This window comes from Lissotriton vulgaris, chromosome 6 (genome assembly GCF_964263255.1).
Source record: "Lissotriton vulgaris chromosome 6, aLisVul1.2, whole genome shotgun sequence".
In the NCBI taxonomy this organism is placed as follows: domain Eukaryota; kingdom Metazoa; phylum Chordata; class Amphibia; order Caudata; family Salamandridae; genus Lissotriton; species Lissotriton vulgaris.
The window spans coordinates 74968276-74994368 of NC_141694.1; the positions used below are offsets into that span (position 1 = coordinate 74968276).

Here is a 26093-nt window from a genome sequence, read left to right on the forward strand (position 1 = left end):
TGCAACTAATACTCAGGGGTGTCTAAGCGCTGACTAAGAGAGAAAATGAGAGGGCTGCATTGAAGAAGTGTTATTGGCTAAAAAGCCAGGTTTTGAGATCAGTTTAGCCTTTCAGTTCCAACAGGAGGGAATGCTCTATCTAAATTGAATCCTCCCCATCTGATCCTTCAGGTTGTTCTCCCGAGCTTCTTCTGTCCCCTCTACTATATCAGAATCTTGGATTTACTGAAAACCCCATCTTTGTGGAATGCTCTTTCATATGCGCCACCGCACCTTGTGCCTAATGTCACTACCCTCTTAAGATGAAAAATAGATGCGGGATTATAATGCGCCTGAAAACATGCATTCTCTAACTCTCAACTAGAAAAAATGGTCTCCTTCATTCGTGTTAGCCTTCTCATCCACGTCTTCCTGTTTTTGGCCTCAATTTAAATGCCTTCATCCTTTTCAGGGTCTGAATGCTATTTAACAGCTTGCAGATGTTAACTCCTCTGGATGTCAATGTAACTCCTCTTTTTAGCCTTTCTACGACTGTGATGCAAAGCTTTAGCCCTGTTTCTGACCTCAATGGTGGGGAAAAAAGATGCTAAAAAATAGTGACTATGTACTCAATCAATGTCGGCTTAGGATGAACGCCATAGTGAGTCAAGATGTTTCATCGCATGGCCAACATCCAAAAATATTTACAACAACAAAAGAGGACCACTTGATCCATCCACCGGATGACAAAATAATGGAAATTTACAATGAATCCAGGACGGGTCCAAGCTGCAAAACAAGATGTGGACTAAGTCCCACTCCTCTGTCCCAGTTAATTTCCATTTGCCTAGAAACTCTGGGTCCCACTTTGTCTTTAATTTGTTCATTTTCATGACACTGGTTTATGCTAGGAGGAGATTCATCTTACATCTGGATTTTTCAGAATTTTAAACTATGACTTGGGAATATGATATAAAACAACGATAGGGCTGAGTGATGTGATGTAAAATAACTTCCTCACATGGAACATATTTCCATTTTTCAAGCTTAAGCAGACATTCCTTATTGGGCAAACTCTTCTAGTTTTTCTCGCAAAGTTATTTGGGTCCGACGGAGTTGATCACCATTTCTAGTGACCCAGATGCCTCATTGGGCACAGTGGTGAAAAATAATTGACATTTGATTATGGTGAGTGATGGGACTATCTCCTTCCAGCATCGGTCGTCAAGCTGTACGGCTCATAGGACCTCCAGTCTGCCTTCACTTACCATTTATGTTTGAAGACCTGAGGGCAAAGAACTATGACTGAACAGCAGCCACCAGGAGTATCCTACTGCATGTAACATTTCATAGAATGAGCTGCAGTAGAAGAAATTCATGGACAGACAGAGGGCTTGTAAAAGTTTATTTTAGGAGGGCCAGATCGCCCACATTTGCTTTTAATGCTGTTAGACTGTAATAATGAGGTCAAACATTAAATGACACAAGAAACTGTCTCCTCCCCTTACATTCTCACAGATACCTGTACATTCTCCTCTGCCTTCAGCGATCTCCCTGCACTGGAAGACAGCGCCCGCTCTACATTCGCTGTTACAGTACAAAACAAACATGGCCTTGTCTGGACAGACACACCTCATCACAGGAAGTCTGAGAAGGTCAGCCCCTATCACCTTGCTCCATCACCCTACAAACCAGTGCATATAAAGTCTCCCAACCCACTTCGGATTCATTTGGTTTTCTTACACCTGTTTCCGGTCCCCCTGAGCGCAATACAAAAAAAAAGACACAAAACGATCAACATGCTTGAAAGAGCGCTGGCTATACAAAAAATCCCATGTGATCGGATGACCTAATATTAAGAAGATATTATCCAGGCACAGGAAGACAAGGTTCGCCCTTGGGTCGGGCTGTGCAGGAATTCAGAAGACACCACAGGCCGGAAATCGAGATGACCCACCCCTCCCCCCCAGATCACAAGCTGTATGTACAGGTTGCTGCTTCTGCCTCCATTCAGTGTTGCTTGAGACATTGTATGCAGTGGTACACGTGATGCAAGGACTAGGAGCTGAGACAATGCTTGCTAATGTAAAGTGAACTATATCTGCTGTGGTTAGGTTACATGACACCATCCTGGAGGCAGCCACAAAAGGCGGAAGCCTGCAACCATAGGCGATCACACTGCAGAAAACGGAGAAGCGGGGAGCAGTCCCACCAGGGCATCCATCAGGCACGGCGGGCAGGGTCCTTCAGGAGACATGTGCTGTAAACATCTTACAGCCAATCAGGTGAAGTGTTCACAGAGATTACTCCGGCAGCGGGTTTTGTTGCCTTTCTCGCAACAGTGTTCCCATAGTTTATTAGGGTTTTTTTGTTCAGTTTTTCTTTTTCATCTAGTAAGTAGTCAGTAAAGTAGAAACGTGATTCTGAGATCAGGGGAGGGAGTAGAGAGGGTAGGGAGTGTACTGGATATTGTGAAAAATTGCTTTACTTCGGCGCCTTCTCACTGTGACATCGAGTGTGGAGTGGTTGAAGGGAATGGGGTTATGAAAAAAGGAACTAAATGTCTGTGAAAGCAGCCCGTACTCTCATTACACGATTCAGCAGCAAACATTGAAGACTTATTCCTTTGAATTTCCAGTTCTCAGTAGTGTTAGACGAGTTGACTACAATGTCTGTTCCATACACAGATGGACAAGCACACAGGGAGTGAGTTGAGAAAGGGATGGAGGAAGAGGGGCAAAGGGAGAAAGTACCATCCTTCACACAACAGAGGTCAGTCTAGAAGATGTGGCACCCTCTCCTGTTGTCTCCCTTGGATGCTGCAGCTGTAGTACGTAAGGACTCCTTCTGTTCTGCGACTGAACCTTTCCTCTTGCCTGGCCTTCGGTCTGTTGCCCGCATACCTCCCCTCTTCCTGCTATTGGTGTATTTCATTCTGTATCAGGCTGTCCTCGCACGACTGGTAGTCTGATTCATTTATATTATCTGGGTTGATGAGTTCCTCATCCTGCGAGCCCTGTTCCTCAGTCTCATCGTGGTCGGCCGCCTCACCCTCCACGGGAGAGTCCTGTAGCACCTGTGCAATGTACTTCTGCTGTAGGGGGAAAACAAGGCATCTTAAAAGAGTGAAGTGTACTACATGACAAACCAAGAAGACACAGCACTAAGTAACCAATGGCATCTTAAGACAGTGAAGAGTCCTGTGTAACGAAACAAGAGGACACACACAACATTAAGGCACTGGAATGTTGGGAGCTCCATTGAAGACAATAGAGTATCTTTGGGATTATAATGGCTGGTATAAGCCCGGAGCTCCAACATTCCAATGTTTTCCTACATATTTCCTCCTTTTTAATTAAGATTTAATAACTCTATAACTTAGGTTCAGGGCCTTTAAAAACCGGTATAGCCATCAGCAGCGGGCTAGAAGGTTATATTAGAACATTGGAATCTCCGTTGAAAACTACGGAGCCGCAGCTGCCGATTTAAGTTGGTATAGACCTCAAAATTTCAATATCCTAATGTCCTCTGCCATTCTCTTTACCCTGCCTCTCCAAAATATGTAGACTGGTTAGGGGGGAAACAGAAAGGCAGAGGACATTTAGCAGGTTGCAAAGAGCCTTCACCCTTCTCTTCTCCTGAAGTTCACAATGTCACTGGAGCTTCATAAGGAGGGAGGGGCGAATGCTGCTCAGCTCCTGGGTCTCCCTGGCTTGGATGAACTATGAAAAACTGTTTAGATGGGGAAAACCAGGGATTGACATCAGCACCCTTTCACAGGCCTTGCTGTGAATGTTCAACAGATAACAGCTGTGGCCCTGCAAGTGGCTATTAACAATTGAACATTCACAGCAACAGCTATGAAACAAAGGCTTTGGAGCCAGGGGGGATATCAACCCTTTCGATCTCTGATGCATGTGTTTTCTCCATTTAGACATTCTACCCTCATGGGGTGGAATGTTCAAATAGCCATTAAAGACCTGCTTCCTTGTTAAAGGCCCTCGTCTTCAGCTCAGGCTTTTAGTGCTGGACTGGGCCTTTAATGGTTGGTATAGCTCACTACAGTGGACAATACAGCTCTGGTAAGTATTAGCATCTGAAAAAGTAAGAAGACATAAGTCATACACATCAGTATCTCATGGCATCTAAAATAGTGCAGGGTACAGCCTGAGGTGACAAGAAGTTCTAACCATCATGAAATAACATCTTCTAAGATAGTAGAGCACACTGTGAGACAAGAAGACATACACATCAGTAACTAATAGCATCGTGTCCTAGTGTACTGCCTAACAGAACAATAATACATACACATCAGTAACTCCTGGCATCTTGGACAGTGAAATAATGGGACAAGAAGACACACGCATCAGCCACTAACAGTGGACAGAAAGAGGAAGACATACACAACATACACATCAGTAACCCCTGGCATCTTTGACTGCGCCATGTAATCCCTGCCAAGTGATCCACTGGAGCTTTCTTTGTAATGTTCTAGTTTCTGAGCACTCTGTTTTAATAGGGCAGTCCACTAGAACATATTGTTAATTTTGACCCTCCTTTAACAACGCACAATCTGCTCTAACCCGTTTAGTACCACAAATCGCCCAATACTGATTCCTAATGCATCTGAGGCACAGCTGGCCCAAGCTTCCCTTAAGGCTCTGTTGAACTGAACCCTGGTTATATAAAAGACCTGGCAGAGGGAGTGCCCTTAAGTAATGATTGACCGTTAATCTAGTCTCCGCAGAGGCTTTGTCTCCTGGCCTTGAGCACACCGATCCTTGCCCAACACATTTTGGCTTCTTAAACTCAACTGTGAATTGATCGAGGGATGTTAAGAGGCATGGAGATCCACTCTGCTCCAGTGACCTGCTTGTAATATTTCTGCAAGTAATCAGAGTTCCTGCAGTCCTTAGAGCAACACTTCTTAGCCTAGCCCAGCGTCCATCAGCCTACATTCACACACGCCTAGAACACCTCTGCTGCCATTACATGCCTCTTCCATACACCTCACTAAGGGCAGCACCACACCCGACCAACGACTGACCCTATTTTAGGCAGATTGTTGAGATGCAGCTCTTTAAATCATCATGATAAAACCTTGTAGGGGTAGAATGATTTAGTATAATATACTGGAGTGTAAGTATGCCATTACCTTTATCTCAGCCAAATGTAATTCAAGGCAGAGTCCTGTCATGTAAACCCGCACAAGGAACCAATTTTAACATCTAAATCTCTACAGAGAACAAAACTCTTTCACAATGGGACACTAGTATGAGAACCTCAAATTACCGACGAGATCTGTAAAATAACAAGCACAAATGGATTTTAGCCTGGTTGCCTGGTACTAATTTTGTCTTTAATAGGTAAATAAACAAAAAGCTGTTCTAAAAAGACACACCCATAAAGGCTGGTGTGGACTCTTTCTTTTTTCAAACCACAGTGGCCTATGGCTAAGACTGAAGAGCCCAGAGGTACCACCAAGTGGAATAAAAGGTGTCACTAGCCCTGCAGATGTTTTCCTACATCGGTTTCTGATGCTCTATGGCATTGTTTAAGCACAGAGGGAGAAGGAAGGAGACAAAATGAGTTGGTTAATGGTTGAACTGGAGTAGGTCTACCTTTGAAAATTAATATTTATGTAAAAACTAAAAATGTAATTCCCCTCTATGTGTAATGGACATGTTTAGACTCATTGAGTTCATAACTTATTGAGACTCTGACATTGATTCTACATTCGTGTTTTATTTCACTCATCCAGTGCGTTATCGTTCCATGCTGGTTTCCAAATGTTTAGGGAAGACCAATGTACTACGCACATGTCCAGTAAATGACCCTCTCACAACTCAAGCCACAATTTCCATTATGAACTCCTTGTACTCGGGAGTGCCCACAACAAGATATCAGTCATCAACGAAAACTTCAATCCCCAACACCCACCAGTGACAGCATCAGACTGCTCACACCCACAAACACAACCCCCGAACACCACCTCACCCATTGGGAGCCTCCCACAACTCAAGCCATAATCTCTATTATGAACTCCGTTCATTCGGAAGCACCCAGGGACACCTGTCCCCACCACATTTTCAACAGCGGGAGTAAGATAATTGACAACAAGCTCAAAAAAGTCTTGAACACATCCATCTCCTAGGCCTCCTTCCTGAAGGACTGGCACCACGCTGAAGTGAGTCCCCTCCTGAAGAAACCATCCACCGACCCAGCAGAACCAAAGAACTACCAGCCCATCACCTTGCTACCCTTTCCAGTGAAGGTTCTTGAGAAGGCAATCTACCAGCAACTCACCTAGCACCTGGAACACAATCACCACCTCGACACCTCTCAATCAGGATTCCATGCCAACCACAGCACTGAGACAGACCTGATCGCAGCCACTGATGATATCAGGGCAAAATGGCAGCCCTCATCCTCTTGAACCCCTCAGCTGCCTCCCACACCAAGTCACATCTTGATCCACATACTCCATCACATCCGAAATCCAGGGAGAAACCCTCAAATGGATCACCAGTAGAACCCAGAGAATCCATCTCCCACCATTCACCTTGGAACCCAAGAAGATCATCTGCAACATGTACATGACTCACTGGCCAACACCGTCAAATCGCATACACAACATCTCCCACAGTGATGACACTCAGCTCATCCTCTCGCTGTCAGAAGACGCCCCACCACCAGAGCCAACTTCCACAGATGTATGAACATCACTGACTGGATGAAGGACAACTATCTCAAGCTCAACATAGACCAGACAGAATTCCTCAGCTTTGGAACATCACCTCGACATGGAACGATGGTGGCCTGCTGAACTCAGCATATCCCTCGTCCCAACAGACCACGCCCGCAACCTCAGCATCATCTTGAACAGCAAGCTATCAATGAAGAAACAGGTAAATGCAGTCTCATCTGCCAGCTCCACATCCTAAGCATGCTCCGCAGGAACTGGCGACCAGTGAACACCAAAAGGGCTGTCACGCAGGCCCTCGACACCAGCAGGCTGGACTATAGGAACACACTCTACGTAGGAATCACTGTACGCCTCCTGAAGAGACTACAAACAATACAAATCTCAGCGACAACACTCATCCTCAACCTCCCTAGATGGACCTACATCACACCGCATCTCAAGAAGTGACTCCCGTTTGAGAAGAGATACCAGTTCAAGATGTTGAACCATGCATACGAAGGCTTGCACAACAGAGGTATAGCATACATCAACAAACACATGACCATCCACCAACTGACAAGACATTTACGATCTGCCTCGTAGACACCCCCGAAACTGCTGAGGCAACAGTGGAGGATGCTCCTTATCACATATGGCAGCTATGAAGGATGGACCTTCCCCTGCACCTCAGGACCGCCTCATCGCTCCGTGAATTCAGGAAAGGACTTAAGACCTGATTGTTCGAATGAACAGATCACCATAAAGTAGTCAGCTACTCCAGTGTCTTGAGACCCTCACAGGTGATTTGCCCAGCTTTAAAAATCCTTGATTGATTGAGTGACTGCTCAATCTGTAGCATTGTTTGTAATCCCCTGTCTGTAGCTCTTTCCGACTAGATTTCACCTCTTCTTTCTGGCTGATAACCCCCTGCCTCTAGTCCAGGTCCCGCTTCCCCATTAAGTCCCTCCTAGTATTCAAGCCTGCCCGGTTTTCTTTAAATCCTTGAACTTGCTCTTCCTCGGATGCCATGCCATGGCATTGCTGACTGTGCCATAACTAAATGGTGACATAAACAGAGATACTGTGGTCAGTAAACTCACCGCTGATTTTGGAACCGAGAGGTTAGAAGCTGGGCGCCCATTTTGCATGCCGTCCAACCCATCTGGCTCAGTCTGCAGAGAGAGAAAGTGGCAAATTCATGTAAAAGCAAGTTACAAGTGGACTGGCTACCCCACAACCTTAGGCTGAAAATGTTGTCTGTAGTTGTAACAGGCACTTCACTGAAATTGAACATAGCAATTTTGCAAGACACACTTAACTCCAAGTGGTAATGAGTCAAGAACGTATTTCAATAGGTGATGCGTGTGCTGCAAAGACTGAAGGATGATTCATTCAAAGGCGACCACAGAGAAGTGATGAGCTGCAATGGGTGATGCTAGGGTTGCAATGTCGGCTGCTTGGTTGCAGTATGTAATGCTGCGACTACAGCGGGTGATGCTGCTGTAAGGAAGCAAGTCCTTTATATATGTTTGATAATGCTACGTGTGTCACAGGTCAATATGAATATAAACATAAGTGTGAACTGAGAAATAAGAAAACTTGACTGCATCATTCAATAAATACCAATGTGTTGGGTCTAATCCAGGCCTTTGTTCATTTTCTTTCTGGTACATTCTGTGCTAAACGGTCACTTATGTTTTGCACATTTTCAGTGACTCGCATTCTGAAAGGCAGGGAAGAATCATTCCTTTCTCCGCTGCAAGGCAGCTAAAAAAGTTCTTGCACATTGACATTGTGGAATTTAAATGCAAAAATGTAAAACCCACCTGTTTAAGCTCTACCGTGATATGCAAATGCTAGCCTGGATATTTTTCATCTTCTGCGTTCTTGATTCTCTCATATACGATTATTCCTTCCACATTTAACATCTGCTCAACTACATCATATTTCTTACCATGGGCTTTTCCTCCGATTCCTTTTATACATCTTCTCAAGCCACCTACTACTTGTCCCACTATCACATATTCTTTCATTTCGCTGTTGGTCTACAACAGGTGTTCCTAACATTTTCACTTCTGTGGACCCCACTTAACCATTTTTGGAACCCGAGGGCTCCCACTGAATCATTACTGGAATCTGGAGACCCCCACTAAGTCATTACTGGACCCCAGCCTAAGACGTTTCGATTATTTAAACTGCAAAACAATACAGAAAAAATACAGAAACTGCCCTTCCTCAGACAAATAGGTGATTAAACATTGTATTCAATTAACAAACAACTATTACAAATATTTAACATTTTAATTTGAATCTGTAGGTTGAAGCTTTTAAATTGAACCATCCATACTATATTCTGGTGATGCACTTGCTCTTCTCTCACAAATTCTGAGGAAACTAACTTAGATTTTAATCCAATTTCAAATGATTTCATGTTTACAAAACGTTGGTTTTACAATTTTCAGTTTTAGATTTTTATTTGAGTCCCAGTGGCATACAGGTTTCGTGGGGGGCTTTAACATTACTCTGCAAAAATTGGGATAGATTTATACATCAAGTTGTGAGCCGGCTAAATACAATATAATTCGGGAACAATACTAATAGGTTAGAAATGTGTGCGGAGCAATGTTTGGGGTGTATCTAGCGTTCACCCTTATTTTATTTTTGATTATTGAGATTTTTATTATTATAATGGCAATTCTTGTTCACCTGATTGAAACAAAAATTGCACATAATGTCTAAAACATCCTAAAATAAAATGATTTGGGTTTGTGCTAATTCTGAGTTGAGGATGGGGCTCGCTAAATCACCTTAAGATGCAAGCAAGACTCTGGAGGGTTTGCCTCACTCTTAGTACCCTTTCTCCACTAGAGAATAGATCAGGGGTGTGGTGAGAAGCACTTGTCAGTTTTCCTTTTCTGCAAAAAGATGTCAATTTCCATTAGGGGCTCTGAAAGTCTACTAAAATCCAGGGGTAACAACTCAATGCTAGAACTTCAATAGCCAATGTGTAAACTGCAGACAGAAATGCATGGGTTATAATGGGCAATGCTGCACCTGCAATGATCAGTGTTTGAAATGCAACAAGCGATGTGGGGGCTGCAGCAGCAAACGCTGCCATGTGCTGGGCAATGGGCTAACTGCAGCAGTACGGAGCCTGCAGCGGGCAATGCTTCCGCTGTAATTAGTGATATTTGGCTGCAATTAGTGATATTTGGACTTCAATGCTTGATGTGTGGGCAGCAATAAAACAAAGACCACAATTGGCAAAACAGATGTTGCATGGATGATGCATCTGGTGACAGGTGGATTGTCATGGGTGATGTGGGGCTCCTAAAAATGATGATGAGGCTGCCAGGGTTTATGCATGGATCACCCTGTGGGCTGCAAAGGCTGATGTGAGGACTGCACTGAGCAGTACATGAGTCACAACTGATGCATGGACTACAATGGGTGATATGTGAGCAACAATTCATGTTTTTATCGAGTGTTCAGTGGTTCAACGTGTTTCTCGGCAGAAGTGGCGTTTGCGGTGGTGGCGAGTGGGATGCAGTGGGCACACAGCGTCATTTTTAATGGGTGATGCACGAGCTCACAGCTTCAGAAAAGCACCCTTGGTCTTTAGCTACCTATTCTTTGATCAAGATATAGCTGCAATGATAGTGTCCATTATTAAATCACAGAGGATGGTCTACACCTGCAGTCACACCAGATCACGCCCACAGCGCAGGCGCCTCCATGCCCGAAGACATGCGTATCCCAGCTTACCTTGTAGTTGTGAGCGCTGAGGTATTTGAAGTGTCCAAAGCAAACATGACAGAGGCAGATCACAATGGTTATAACAAGCACCACAAATGTGAACATGGATGTGGGCGCCAGGAACCCTAGGGTAGAAAGAGCAGAATGGGTTAGATCGATCTCCGGTCGTTCGACGAAGGGGCCAGTGACTGTTTTTCTGGTTAAAGTGCTTTAATGTTTCAGAACAACTGACCACTCGTGCCATTATTCTTTTCTACTAAACTGTGTAAGCAGGAGCGAAGCGGATAGCCCAAAGTGAATACATTTTTGCAAATTGTGTTTTTTTGCAGAAGTAAAGAGCTAAACTGATGAATGTGAATAAAATGTTTTGAAGGCAAATATTAAAGTATTCTTGAAAGTATTGGCTTAAGTTTCACTGTAGATTAACAATCTAAACTAACACACTCACAATGAATATTGTTTATTTACGTGTAGGCAAACTCCTGAATGCTAGGCTGTCCCGCTGGCAAACGCGGAACTGGAATTGTATGGAAAGAAAAGTTGTTAAGCTCCATTGGAGTAAGCGAATGATCTGTGAAGATACGCACAGGTTTGGTGAGGTCCCCTAGTTCACGGACTTGAGTATTGTGATACTCTACATGGTAGAATATTTGCTCAGTGTAATACATGTGTTTTAAATGCTTCCAATAAATGATCAAATCAAACCCCTACTTAAAGGAGCAGGTAACACTACAATATTCGCAGGAATAATTACAGCTGTATGTAGAACACATTTCTGATGATGATGATCCGTCTGATTTATTATATATACAAAAATTGAAATGTCGATGAATACATTGGGGCACTAACTCAAGAATTTTAAACATTGCTTGGTATACCAAATTCTTTCATTATCAGGTCAATGAATGTTTTGCTACATGTTTGTGTTAAAAATAAGATACAAGTGGTAAAGCAGAAGGTGACAGAACTATAGGCGTTAAATAGAAACCTCAAATATTTTAGTGGAATTTATGCACTAAGTTTTAAGATTTTCTCTAACACTGGTCCCTAGGCCATACATTTAATGGGGCTGCACTCGAGTTAACTTGACGGGGGGGGGGGGGGTTTGGGGGAGAGGGACTTTGTAAGTTTAATATAATTAGGGCTCCGTGTTTCCATTTTTACAGATAAAAGCAGCAAGAAAACATTGTGTTTCCTGTCTGTATTTATTTTTACAAGTGGAAAAATACAGCTAATTGGCTTCTTTTGGGTGACTCTCTATGCTGAGATTATTGACTTTCAGGCCAGTAGCTGTACATATTGGCAGCATGGTCAATTGCTGTACACATTGGCAGTATAAGGAGTTCTAATGCTCACAGAGATTTGCTAAAATCTGCATTTCTCAACATTTATTTGTGCCAATTGTTTGATGTGTGTATTATTTTATAATTTTTGGCTGTGTAATTTTCTGAACCGTGACAGGCATCAAAGTATGAGTGCATGTTTATCCGTTAAATAAATGTGGAAATATATGAGTTATCACATCATCTGTTCATAAAACACAAAGAAATATAGATAAATACCAATAAGATGGGCAGAAAATAAATATGGATAAATACAGACGGAAATGTTAAAAAAATGAATACCATAAAACCAGGAGTCCGGAATATAATTAAGCCACCCAGTTTTCCACTTTTATTGAGTTTTACATATTAAAACACACAGAAACAATGTGTATTCCTGTCTTCATTTATTTAAAAAAAAAACTGAAAAAATGCAAAAAGTTGGAGATCTGTTTAGCGGACTCTCTATGCTACAAATAAAGATGGCAGATCTAAATCAGAGCAGATGGGCAACATGTGGGGAGTTCCTTACTTAACTGCAAATGTGCACATATGTTTGTAATGTAATGGCAATGTTTTTATGTGACTTAACATAAGACTGCTTATAGCGCTAAAGCCTGAAAGTATTTAAGTGCTCACACAATTACTGGTTAAATATGTGGAAATCACAAATTGCACCTATATTCTTTTACAGCAAGCAAAATAAACACAGATACATTCAGATGAGAGGCAAATGCACAAGTTACTACTTGTGTAATGATATATCTATAAGAGACATTAGTTAGTGATAGATTCCTTACCTTAGAATATCCCCAGGCGTCAGACTGGATCCGGAAATTTTTCCGTAGCAGTACCCTTGCGCGTTGGTAGGCGTCGTCTGCGGCTCCGCGTCCATCGTCGGTGTCGTGGGTGCCGTGATGACGTCGTCGGAGTACTTAGACGCCGCCTCAGCGTGCTGACGTCAGTTCTTAGCCACAGCTTTTCCACGCCAGAAACGCAGAGCTATGCTAAAAACCAACACTGGTGCCATTGAAACTAGGGCCCTGAAAAAGGATGACCTTAACCCTAGATATCGGTTCGCAGAACGGGGAGGATGGGTGGGTCGGTAAGGAATCTATCACTAACTAATGTCTCTTACAGATATATAGTTACACAAGTAGTAACTTGTGCATCTGAAAAAGACACGTTAGTGATAGATTCCCTACCTTAGAATAGATACCCCAGCAATACCAACCCTGGTGGTGGGTCTGCGAACCAATAATCGCACCAGAAAGTCCTGGAGGACAGAACGGCCAAGGAAACCATCCCTCCGGACTTGGCTGTCCAGGCAATAGTGTCTTGCAAACGTGTGCAGCGAGGCCCACGTAGCTGCCTGGCAAATGTCCTGCAAAGGCACTCTTCGGCCCAGGGCAGTTGTAGTCGCCATGGCCCGAGTGGAATGAGCCCGTAGCCCAACAGGAGGCTCTTCCTTAGCCAAGGATTAACACGCCTGGAAACACAAGATGATCCACCGCGAGATGGTCCGCTTGTGCGCCGCTTTTCCCTTCTTAGCACCCACGCAACCAACGAAGAGGTGGTCATCCACCCGGAACTGGCGTGTGCGATCCAGATAGTAGGAGAGCGCATGTTTTGGGTCCAGACTGTGGAGCCTCTGTTCCTCTTTCGAGGGATGCGGAGACGGAAAGAAGGTGGGCAAGGTGATGGACTGCCCGATGTGGAAGGCTGTGACTACCTTGAGCAGGAAAGAGGGCCTTGTCCGCAACACAACCTTGTCCGGATGGACGAATGGCAAGGAGGTTTAGAGGATAGAGCCTGGAGCTCACTCACTCTCCTGGCAGAGGTGATGGCAACCAGGAAGGCAGTCTACAAGGTAAGAAGGCGGATAGAACAGTTGTGAAGTGGCTCAAAGGGAGCGCACATCAGAAAAGTAAGAACCAGGTTCAAGTCCCACTGAGGTATCACGAAGGGAACAGGTGGAAACGTGTGTGTGATGCCCTTCAGAAAACGATTTACAATAGGGGACTTGAACAAAGATGGTTGATCAGGCAGCCTTAGGAAGGCTGAAATGGCAGAAAGGTAGCCCTTGATAGTGCCCAGAGCAGAGCCCTGCTGGGCAAGAGAAAGAAGGAAGAGAAGAACCTCAGAAAGAGGGGCAGAGAGAGGATCCCCAGCCTTTGCTGGGCACCATGCCACAAATCTGTCCCACCTGCAGGCGTATACCAACTTTGTGGAGGGACGCCTGGCTGCCAGAATGATGTTACAGACTTCAGGAGGCAAGTCAAATGGCCTCAACTGTCGCCGCTCAATCTCCAAGCACGGAGGTGGAGACTGGACAGGTTTGGGTGGAGGACCGTCCCCTGCTACTGCGACAGAAGGTCCTCCTGAAGAGACAGACGAACCGGAGGATTGACTGACATACTGAGTAGCTCGGGATACCAGTACTTTCGTGCCCAGTCCGGAGCCACAAGGATGACTTGTGCCCGGTCGCGCTTGATCTTCTTCAGCACTCTGGGCAGAAGTGGTATAGGCGGAAAGGCGTACAACAGACCGCAACTCCACTGGCGACGAAAAGCGTCTCCAAGCGAGTGCCGCCTTGGAAATTCCAACGCGCAGAACTGATGACATTGCGCGTTCTCTTCGGTGGCGATTAGATCTAACCAAGGCTTTCCCCACTGCTGAAAGAGCCCTTGCGCCACGTCCGAGTTTAGACGCCATTCGTGATCCATCATGCACTGGCGGCTGAGTTCGTCCGCCCTGGCGTTCAGAGAACCTGCCAGGTGTTGAACCACCAGGGTCACACCCTAATGTTCCAGCCACTGCCAAAGGCGCAGAGCCTCCTGGCAGAGGGTCCACGACCCCACCCCGCCCTGTTTGTTGCAGTACCACATGGCGGTGGTGTTGTCCATGAACACCTGCACTACACTCCCCCGGACAGAGGGGAGGAATGCCTTCAGTGCTAGACAAATAGCCTGCAGCTCCAAAAGGTTGATATGGAGCCGGAACTCTGCCAGAGACCAGAGGCCTCGGATCTCCGCCTCTCCCATGTGGCCTCCCCGGCCCTGGAGGGACGCGTCCGTCACAACCACGTGCTCCGGTTGGGGAAGGGAGAGGGATCTGCCGCTGACCCAATCGCCGTCCGTGAGCCACCACTGCAGCTGTCTCGCAGTGCCCTCCGAGATCAGGACATGGTTGGACAGGTTGCCCTGATGCTGGGCCCACTGGAACTTCAGGTCCCACTGCAGAGCCCGCATCCGCCAACGGGTGTGATGCACCAGAAGGATGCAGGAAGCCATCAGCCCCAGAAGCCGCAGCATCAACCTGACCGAAACTCGGGATAAAGGCTGCAAGATTGGAATCCGAGCCTGTAGAGCCCGAACCTGCTGCTCCGGTGGATAAACCCAAAACTGCGCCGAGTCGAGAACCGCTCCGATGAAAAGGAGCTTCTGAGAAGGATACAGGTATGATTTCGGCACTTTGATGGAGAACCCCAGCTGGTGCAAGAGGTCTGCTGTCGTCTGGAGGTGGCTGACGACTGTCTGGGGCGAGCCCGCCTTCAACAACCAGTCGTCGAGGTAGGGAAAACTGAAACCCCTAACCTGCGCAGATGAGCTGCGACCACCGCCATCACCTTCGTGAGCACCTGTGGGGCGCTGGTAAGGCCGAAGGGGAGCACGGTAAACTGAACATGCTCGTGGCCTACCGTGAACCGCAGGTAGCGCCGGTGGGCCGGCAGGACGGGGATGTGGAAATAAGCGTCCTGCAAGTCCAACCCTACCATCCAGTCTCCTGGGTCCAGGGCAGCCAAGACCTGAGCCAGAGTCAGCATTTTGAACTTCTCCTTCCGGAGGAAGCCGTTGACGTTCCGTAGGTCCAAGATAGGGCGTAGGCCCCCTTTGCCCTTCTTGGGCACCAGAAAGTAGTGGGAGTAGCAACCACGTCCTACTTCTAGCCCAGGAACCCGCTCGATGGCCCCCTTGGCCAAGAGGGCCGAAACTTCCTTCTGCAGAACTTGCAAATGATCCCCGATACACGGTGGTGTTGCGTTGGCATGGCTTGAGGGGTCGTCTCGAAGGAGCGGGAGTAGCCCCTTCGGACGATTTGCAGCACCCACCTGTCCGACGTGAAAGTGCGCCAGTGAGAGTGATGATGGCGAACCCTGCCCCCCACTGGCGTCACATGGGCCGAAAAGCACTGGCGTCACATGGGCCGAAAAGCACGGACTAGGAGGGTTTTGAGACGGATGCTGCGGGGGAGGGTGTGGACTGGCCTCGCCGTTGTCCCCGACCGCCTTCATGGCGATTTCCACGGCCGCCACCGTGCTGGATGGCAGTCTGCGGTGCGTGGCTGGCAGCACATGTGGGGGCGCCCCTTCCTTGGCCACGAAAGGAGCAAAAGGCACCCGTTTGCTGGTGCGGGCCGAGAGGCCCAAGGACTTGGCCGTAGCCCTGGAGTCCTTAAAGCGCTCAAGCGCATGGTCTGCCTTGTCGCCAAAAAGGTGACGGCCATCAAACGGCATGTCCATCAGTGTGTTTTGGACATCGGCCGAAAAGTTGGCGGACCTCAACCAGGCGTGGCGACGAATCGCCACCATTGTTGCCATCGCTCTACCTAGTGAGTCGGTGGTATCCAGCCCACACCGGATAGAATATTTTGCTGCATCCCGGCCTTCCACAAGGGCTTGGCCGAGTTTGGCCAGTACCTCCAACGGACACTGGCAGCAATTCCGCGACTGTATCCCACAGAGAGTGGGTGTAGCGGCCCAAGAGGCATGCGGTGTTGGAAGACCGCAGTCCCAGACTAAGGGAGAATACCTTTTTGCCGTATTGCTCATACCTCTTGGATTCCCTGTCCAGCGGAGCCGACGGGAATGCGGTCTGGGAATTTGAAGCCTGGATGACCAGGCTCTCGGGGTGGGGTGGGTGGACAGGAAACATGGGTCGACCGGGGCCGGGCGGTGGCGTCTAGCCACGTTCCTATCTACGGGCGAACCCGTAGCGGGCCTGGACAAAGTGCCCAAAAGAACGTCGGTCAAGGCCTCATTAAAGGGAAGCAGAGGCTCGGCCGAGCTTGACTGCGGTTTAAGGACCTCAGTGAGGAGGTTAGTCCTTACGGCCGCGACGGGGAGCTCAAGGCCCAAGGCCTTGGCCGCCCTCATCAACACCACACTGTAGGTTGCCCCTTCCTCCGTAGCCACGGTAGGAGGTGAGACAAAGCCAGTGTCTGGCGATGTGTCCAGACCACTGGCATCCCCAAGTCCACCTGTCCAGTCCTCTTGAGACTGACACTCTTGGGTCAGAGGGTCCTCAGACCCCTCCCAATACTACTCTTCACCCATCTCCTGATAGTCAGGGTTGTCAAAAGATGAGGCCGGTTCAGAGAAGCTAAACTCCCCAATCGGCGTCGAAAGCGGCGCCCAGCGGGGCCGTTCCGACGCCAGAACCGGAGCGAGTGAGGCATCGAGGATGGCGCTGGAGGTGACACCTGTGGGACCGGAGCCCGTGAGGTCGTTAGGTCAACCGGCGACGACCCGGATAATGAAGCGGATCCAGTGAGGTCCTGCGGCACCGGGCCCGAAGGCGCCAGCGGCGTCGGGGCCGAAGCCCCCGACCCGCTAGGGACCCCAGACGGGTCTGCTGGGCCCGAAGGCGCCGTGGAACCCGTCGGGGAAGAGAGGTTCCTCATGGCTATGAGGAATCGCTCGATCTCCCCCGGCGTCGCGTCGAGCCCAGGGACCGGAGGGTGTGGACTCCGGCGGAGCCGCGTGGGCGGTGTCACCCGAACGCCCGGCCGCGTCGCGCGACCGTTGGGGGGAGTCGGAAGAGCGATGATGTCTCTTCGACTTCTTGTGTTTCTTACCTGACGACGACTTCGACCCGGAGGAGTGATGCCGACTCTCGGAGCTGTGATGGCTCCGGCCCTGCGACCTGTCCCTCGACCTCCTGCGGGACCGGCACCTCTCACGGTGCGGGGCCGACTGCCGGAGTTCGAGTCGCTTGCGGGACCGCTCCCGCCTAGCTTTCGAAGTAAGGGCCCGGCAGTCGAGGCAGGTCTTGTCGTCGTGGTCGACGCCGAGACAGTGGAGAAACAGACGGTGAGGGTCTGTGACCGACATCAGTCGGACGCAATCCTCACAGAGCTTGAAACCAGACATCCCTAGGCACTGTCCGAAGTCGCAAGACTCGAGAAAAGATGATCAAAAGAGATCAAAAAGGCTAGTCAAAAAGTGACTAAAGTACTGCTTTTTCCAGATCTGCGCTTGCTGGCGCGGAAAAAAGAAGAACTGACGTCAGCACGCGGAGGCGGCATCTAAGTACTCCGACGACGTCATCACGGCGCCTACGACGCCGACGCCGGACGCGGAGCCGCAGACTATGCCTACCGACGTGCAAGGGTACTGCTACGCAAAAATTTTCGGATCCAGTCTGACGCCTGGGGATATTCTAAGGTAAGGAATCTATCACTAACGTGTCTCTTTCAGATATTAAATATGTACAAATAGATGCAAAACTGAGGATCATGAACCAAGCAGCAGTAAATATGTTTATCAACAAAGTACAATTCACTGGTCCTGAAGAGGCACACACAAAATAGGAGCAATCATGTGACCTGCTTGATCTTCTCCATCAATGGTGTCTTGCTCTTGTGGGACACTGTATAGCTCACGGAAGCCCCAAGTGCTGAGTTTATGATCATAAATTAGCAAAATTCCTTCGCCCAAACATCCTCCACTTAAGAATACCAAAGTAAAGACAATGGGGAGGCTATTTGGTGCCAAGAGCCTTGACATCCATTTCACTGGGCTAGGAAAGTTAGCCTGGAGGTTTGAAAATACACTTCACAGAGTCTCTTTGAACTGTTCCTTCCTGTGCTGGCTCCAATGAGGTTGACCTTCGAGTCGAACAAGTACTTCTAAAGTTAACACTTCAGAAATGGTTAGTACTCAGGATTCCTTCCAAGCTGTAACACAGTGGATGCTACCCGAATATATGCATGGGTGGGCAAAATAGCGAAGTGAGGAGTCCGTCCACCCACAGTCCCATTACGATATGCATAATTGTCCTAGTGTAACACCTGCATTCCGTGGACCATACTTGTCCTACAAGACTAGGGTGCACGATATCAGAGGCTTGCGGATAATGGTGCAGTTATCAAGTTTCATTACCTTTACCTGACTGGCCTGATAGGTAACTATAACTCACACCCCGGCCATGCACAGTTTTCTCATCAACAATTTCACTGCAAATGTTGCAGTGATATTATCAATGATGTCATAGAAGATGTCATGAGTCATGTAATATGTGGAGTAATTAGCAGTGCTTGGCAAGGGGGTGAGCTATAGTTACTTGAGATAACTATAACTAAAATTGCTGAATTTCTATGGTTTTGTGTGTGTAAAATAAGAACTGAACTATAACTTCCCTGTAACCTTTGCTTTTTCAGTACATTTCTATGTTTTTTAATGCCATTGCCTAGCTAAATCATCCCTGCAACCGGAGTGTGTGAGGGGGTGTGTGAGTGGATGTTTGAGTGGTTTTGTGAGTGTGCAACTGGGTGTGAGTGTGCAGTGTGTGTGTGAGTGCCTTCTGTGAGTGGCTGTGTGATTCTGTGAGTGGGTGTGGGAATGGCTCTGTGAGTGTGTGAGTGGTGTTTAAGTGTGTTAGTGGATGTGTGAGTGGGTGTGTGAAAGGGGAATGGAGTAGTTTTGAGGGTCTGTGAGTGGGTGTGTGAGTGGTTGTGTAAGGTGTAGGTTAGTGTGTGAGTAGATGTGTGGATTTGTCAGTGTATGTTTTTCTAAAAAAATTAACTGGGTCTGGATCCATGGATCTGCCAGAATGCAGAAGGATCTACGGATCCTCGTCTGGTATAAAAAAAGGTTTTTGGATAATTTCTCGTCAATGACAGGAACCTCCATTAGTCCCCTGGGGTGAGGGTACCTCTACTCTGACCAGGTCTATCACTTTTTAACTTGATCTTCCCCACTGGGAACCAAGTCCCGATGAACCAAATGGCGACAGCAACTTTCCTTTCAGGTTGTGGCCAACCAACCACGGCATGGCTGTTGGTGTGTGAATTCATGAATCCGAGGAGGATGCGCGTCCCTAGATATACAAGTTTGGATTTCAGTTAAAATATCTTGAAAACTACTGAATGGAATTACACCAAATAACACAAATGGCTCTTTCTGGACCAAGAGCTACCTTTCTACCACATTTGGTGTAAATCTTTCCAGGCTATACTTATGTCTAAAAATCTCTATAGAAATTAACATGGGAAAAACTGTTTTTTGACCCCTTCCCCTTTTTCTCAGCACCTACTTGACAGATTACTCCGAAACTTCCAATGCGCAACAAGGATCACCGGTGCACTTTTTTTGGGAACATTTCAAGAAGATTAATCAAAAGGCGCCAAAGATATAAGCAAGTCAAAAAATGGTTTTCCTATGGAAACATGGACCTAAAAATAACTACCTACTGGCGACCGCCAGTAGGTAATATTTATATTTGTGTGTGTGTGTATATATATACATAAATATACATATATATATATATATATATACCAGGTCCTTCCTGCTACCACTCTGAGAATCAGTTCGTCACCCTCTGAAGAAGAAGGCAGCCGCCTTCGAAACGCGTCAGGACTATTGACGAACCAGAACTGCATCACGAACCTTGTACCTTTGCTCTCACGCTATCGAGCTACTTGTTGGGAAATAAAGCCCTTACCAGAAGACCCGCGAGTGTGGTTAGTGTTCTTTTGACACACGAGCCTGCATATTTGAAAGGTCCCATCACCTTTCATTTCCGCACCCGCCATTGAAGAGTGCACAGCGCCTTGATGGGGATTGAGCGTCGCAGTGAACCTGCATTGCGCTGGGCACCGCCACACGACGGATGGAAGGAGCCCTGAAATGGCGAGCATACAGCTTGTTGGGATATGCTCATACACGTACCCCTTGCTCCAACACCATGACGCCGCCTGGCAGGTGAGGGGTTTCCTGGCAGGGGCTCTTTCACCACATATGAGAACACAGGACTCGGACGCATCAAGCGTTAAAGAACTACAGCAGGAATACAAGTACCAGAAGGCACGGCGCCCATCCAGGGGCGTGTCATAAAGATAAAGAAAGGTCCTTCCTGCTACCACTCTGAGAATCAGTTCGTCACCCTCTGAAGAAGAAGGCAGCCGCCTTCGAAACGCGTCAGGACTATTGACGAACCAGAACTGCATCACGAACCTTGTACCTTTGCTCTCACGCTATCGAGCTACTTGTTGGGAAATAAAGCCCTTACCAGAAGCCCCGCGAGTGGGGTTAGTGTTCTTTTGACACACGAGCCTGCATATTTGAAAGGTCCCATCACCTTTCATTTCCGCACCCGCCATTGAAGAGTGCACAGCGCCTTGATGGGGATTGAGCGTCGCAGTGAACCTGCATTGCGCTGGGCACCGCCACACGACGGATGGAAGGAGCCCTGAAATGGCGAGCATACAGCTTGTTGGGATATGCTCATACACGTACCCCTTGCTCCAACACCATGACGCCGCCTGGCAGGCGAGGGGTTTCCTGGCCGGGGCTCTTTCACCACATATGAGAACACAGGACTCGGACGCATCAAGCGTTAAAGAACTACAGCAGGAATACAAGTACCAGAAGGCACGGCGCCCATCCAGGGGCGTGTCATAAAGATAAAGAAAGGTCCTTCCTGCTACCACTCTGAGAATCAGTTCGTCACCCTCTGAAGAAGAAGGCAGCCGCCTTCGAAACGCGTCAGGACTATTGACGAACCAGAACTGCATCACGAACCTTGTACCTTTGCTCTCACGCTATCGAGCTACTTGTTGGGAAATAAAGCCCTTACCAGAAGCCCCGCGAGTGTGGTTAGTGTTCTTTTGACACACGAGCCTGCATATTTGAAAGGTCCCATCACCTTTCATTTCCGCACCCGCCATTGAAGAGTGCACAGCGCCTTGATGGGGATTGAGCGTCGCAGTGAACCTGCATTGCGCTGGGCACCGCCACACGACGGATGGAAGGAGCCCTGAAATGGCGAGCATACAGCTTGTTGGGATATGCTCATACACGTACCCCTTGCTCCAACACCATGACGCCGCCTGGCAGGCGAGGGGTTTCCTGGCCGGGGCTCTTTCACCACATATGAGAACACAGGACTCGGACGCATCAAGCGTTAAAGAACTACAGCAGGAATACAAGTACCAGAAGGCACGGCGCCCATCCAGGGGCGTGTCAAAGATAAAGAAAGGTCCTTCCTGCTACCACTCTGAGAATCAGTTTGTCACCCTCTGAAGAAGAAGGCAGCCGCCTTCGAAACGCGTCAGGACTATTGACGAACCAGAACTGCATCACGAACCTTGTACCTTTGCTCTCACGCTATCGAGCTACTTGTTGGGAAATAAAGCCCTTACCAGAAGACCCGCGAGTGTGGTTAGTGTTCTTTTGACACACGAGCCTGCATATTTGAAAGGTCCCATCACCTTTCATTTCCGCACCCGCCATTGAAGAGTGCACAGCGCCTTGATGGGGATTGAGCGTCGCAGTGAACCTGCATTGCGCTGGGCACCGCCACACGACGGATGGAAGGAGCCCTGAAATGGCGAGCATACAGCTTGTTGGGATATGCTCATACACGTACCCCTTGCTCCAACACCATGACGCCGCCTGGCAGGCGAGGGGTTTCCTGGCCGGGGCTCTTTCACCACATATGAGAACACAGGACTCGGACACATCAAGCGTTAAAGAACTACAGCAGGAATACAAGTACCAGAAGGCACGGCGCCCATCCAGGGGCGTGTCATAAAGATAAAGAAAGGTCCTTCCTGCTACCACTCTGAGAATCAGTTCGTCACCCTCTGAAGAAGAAGGCAGCCGCCTTCGAAACGCGTCAGGACTATTGACGAACCAGAACTTCATCACGAACCTTGTACCTTTGCTCTCACGCTATCGAGCTACTTGTTGGGAAATAAAGCCCTTACCAGAAGCCCCGCGAGTGTGGTTAGTGTTCTTTTGACACACGAGCCTGCATATTTGAAAGGTCCCATCACCTTTCATTTCCGCACCCGCCATTGAAGAGTGCACAGCGCCTTGATGGGGATTGAGCGTCGCAGTGAACCTGCATTGCGCTGGGCACCGCCACACGACGGATGGAAGGAGCCCTGAAATGGCGAGCATACAGCTTGTTGGGATATGCTCATACACGTACCCCTTGCTCCAACACCATGACGCCGCCTGGCAGGCGAGGGGTTTCCTGGCCGGGGCTCTTTCACCACATATGAGAACACAGGACTCGGACGCATCAAGCGTTAAAGAACTACAGCAGGAATACAAGTACCAGAAGGCACGGCGCCCATCCAGGGGCGTGTCATAAAGATAAAGAAAGGTCCTTCCTGCTACCACTCTGAGAATCAGTTCGTCACCCTCTGAAGAAGAAGGCAGCCGCCTTCGAAACGCGTCAGGACTATTGACGAACCAGAACTGCATCACGAACCTTGTACCTTTGCTCTCACGCTATCGAGCTACTTGTTGGGAAATAAAGCCCTTACCAGAAGCCCCGCGAGTGGGGTTAGTGTTCTTTTGACACACGAGCCTGCATATTTGAAAGGTCCCATCACCTTTCATTTCCGCACCCGCCATTGAAGAGTGCACAGCGCCTTGATGGGGATTGAGCGTCGCAGTGAACCTGCATTGCGCTGGGCACCGCCACACGACGGATGGAAGGAGCCCTGAAATGGCGAGCATACAGCTTGTTGGGATATGCTCATACACGTTCCCCTTGCTCCAACACCATGACGCCGCCTGGCAGGCGAGGGGTTTCCTGGCCGGGGCTCTTTCACCACATATGAGAACACAGGACTCTGACGCATCAAGCGTTAAAGAACTACAGCAGGAATACAAGTACCAGAAGGCACGGCGCCCATCCAGGGGCGTGTCATAAAGATAAAGAAAGGTCCTTCCTGCTACCACTCTGAGAATCAGTTCGTCACCCTCTGAAGAAGAAGGCAGCCGCCTTCGAAACGCGTCAGGACTATTGACGAACCAGAACTGCATCACGAACCTTGTACCTTTGCTCTCACGCTATCGAGCTACTTGTTGGGAAATAAAGCCCTTACCAGAAGCCCCGCGAGTGTGGTTAGTGTTCTTTTGACACACGAGCCTGCATATTTGAAAGGTCCCATCACCTTTCATTTCCGCACCCGCCATTGAAGAGTGCACAGCGCCTTGATGGGGATTGAGCGTCGCAGTGAACCTGCATTGCGCTGGGCACCGCCACACGACGGATGGAAGGAGCCCTGAAATGGCGAGCATACAGCTTGTTGGGATATGCTCATACACGTACCCCTTGCTCCAACACCATGACGCCGCCTGGCAGGCGAGGGGTTTCCTGGCCGGGGCTCTTTCACCACATATGAGAACACAGGACTCGGACGCATCAAGCGTTAAAGAACTACAGCAGGAATACAAGTACCAGAAGGCACGGCGCCCATCCAGGGGCGTGTCAAAGATAAAGAAAGGTCCTTCCTGCTACCACTCTGAGAATCAGTTTGTCACCCTCTGAAGAAGAAGGCAGCCGCCTTCGAAACGCGTCAGGACTATTGACGAACCAGAACTGCATCACGAACCTTGTACCTTTGCTCTCACGCTATCGAGCTACTTGTTGGGAAATAAAGCCCTTACCAGAAGACCCGCGAGTGTGGTTAGTGTTCTTTTGACATACGAGCCTGCATATTTGAAAGGTCCCATCACCTTTCATTTCCGCACCCGCCATTGAAGAGTGCACAGCGCCTTGATGGGGATTGAGCGTCGCAGTGAACCTGCATTGCGCTGGGCACCGCCACACGACGGATGGAAGGAGCCCTGAAATGGCGAGCATACAGCTTGTTGGGATATGCTCATACACGTACCCCTTGCTCCAACACCATGACGCCGCCTGGCAGGCGAGGGGTTTCCTGGCCGGGGCTCTTTCACCACATATGAGAACACAGGACTCGGACGCATCAAGCGTTAAAGAACTACAGCAGGAATACAAGTACCAGAAGGCACGGCGCCCATCCAGGGGCGTGTCAAAGATAAAGAAATGTCCTTCCTGCTACCACTCTGAGAATCAGTTTGTCACCCTCTGAAGAAGAAGGCAGCCGCCTTCGAAACGCGTCAGGACTATTGACGAACCAGAACTGCATCACGAACCTTGTACCTTTGCTCTCACGCTATCGAGCTACTTGTTGGGAAATAAAGCCCTTACCAGAAGACCCGCGAGTGTGGTTAGTGTTCTTTTGACACACGAGCCTGTATATATGTATATATATATATATATATATATATATATATATACACACATTCATTTATATACATATTCCAGGTTTCTGTACTTTTATTGACCAAACTCAGTGGTATAAAAACTCATTACACACGGAAACATGAAATATAGGAAATATTTCATAGTTGCCTATGAAATATGAATTTCATTATATTGACAGCACCCAAGTCACTCTACAAAGCTTTAAGACAGTCAGAGTTATTAGCATTATGTGGCAAAAATGGCCAAATTATATGACCAAAAAGCAAATTACATGGCACATTGTGAGTCAACAGTATTTTTATCCATGTACGATAGAAACAACATTTTTGGTGAAACAATTTATTCAACAAAGGCAAACAAAGCCTAAACATTCTAATTCCAATCAGCGTCTACAGTCACCAGCACTTTGAAGAAAACAGCTTTTCTAAACAAACTACCCCACAATGAACATATGACATAAAAAATAACGAATGGCTGAAATGTGTGATATGGCACTATATTGCTATCTCAGGGTACTGGTGGCATATACAGATCTTTACAAAGTCACCAGGTCCCAATATTAGCCCGTATGTTATACATTTTGAATTTTAAAGTGAAGTTATACATAGGATTTCCAAAAATTAAAAAAAAACATTTTAAAACCAAAAAGTACTGGAATTCACCAACTGTATACAAGTGATGTAAGTATAACTTGCACCGCTATAGATTTCAGATGTCAGCAGTAATGCAATATATACAGTCATAAGCAGTGCATCATAGTGGTTATACTTATGTTAGTTGCTTGTAACAGGTGAATTTCATTTTTTTTTGTTTTTAAAAGTTATTTTTTTTATTAGAGATTTTTTTTCTAGTGAATTTCAATAATTTTTTCTAACCTAACGTAATATTTTGTTAATATATGTCTGCTGCTATGCAAAGCAGGGGGTGAGGAGAGGGTTTAGCTGCAGTGCCTAGCCTGTGGACATGCCATTCTCCTAACAGTGGGGCTGCCAAAAGCAATGAGCTGCAGGAGGTTGGCAGGACAGGTGCAGCACCCAACCA

General features: G+C 47.7%; 1 protein-coding gene across 3 annotated transcripts in view; it reads right to left on the reverse strand.

Annotated features, from left to right (window-relative positions):
• Window positions 1–1367: 1367 nt before the first annotated feature.
• TMEM63B (transmembrane protein 63B) overlaps window positions 1368–26093 on the reverse strand; it is a 383550-nt gene continuing 358824 nt past the window's right edge. For 2 of the 3 annotated variants that reach the window (XM_086925945.1, XM_086925947.1), the window contains 3 exons: window positions 10430–10545; window positions 7765–7836; window positions 1368–3073 (listed from right to left, as the gene is read on the reverse strand). In XM_086925945.1, the coding sequence (XP_086782071.1) occupies window positions 2897–3073; window positions 7765–7836; window positions 10430–10545 (365 nt within the window). In that variant the 3' untranslated portion in view covers window positions 1368–2896. The remainder of the gene's footprint in view (window positions 3074–7764; window positions 7837–10429; window positions 10546–26093) is intronic. The other variant, XM_086925946.1, reaches the window with a different exon arrangement.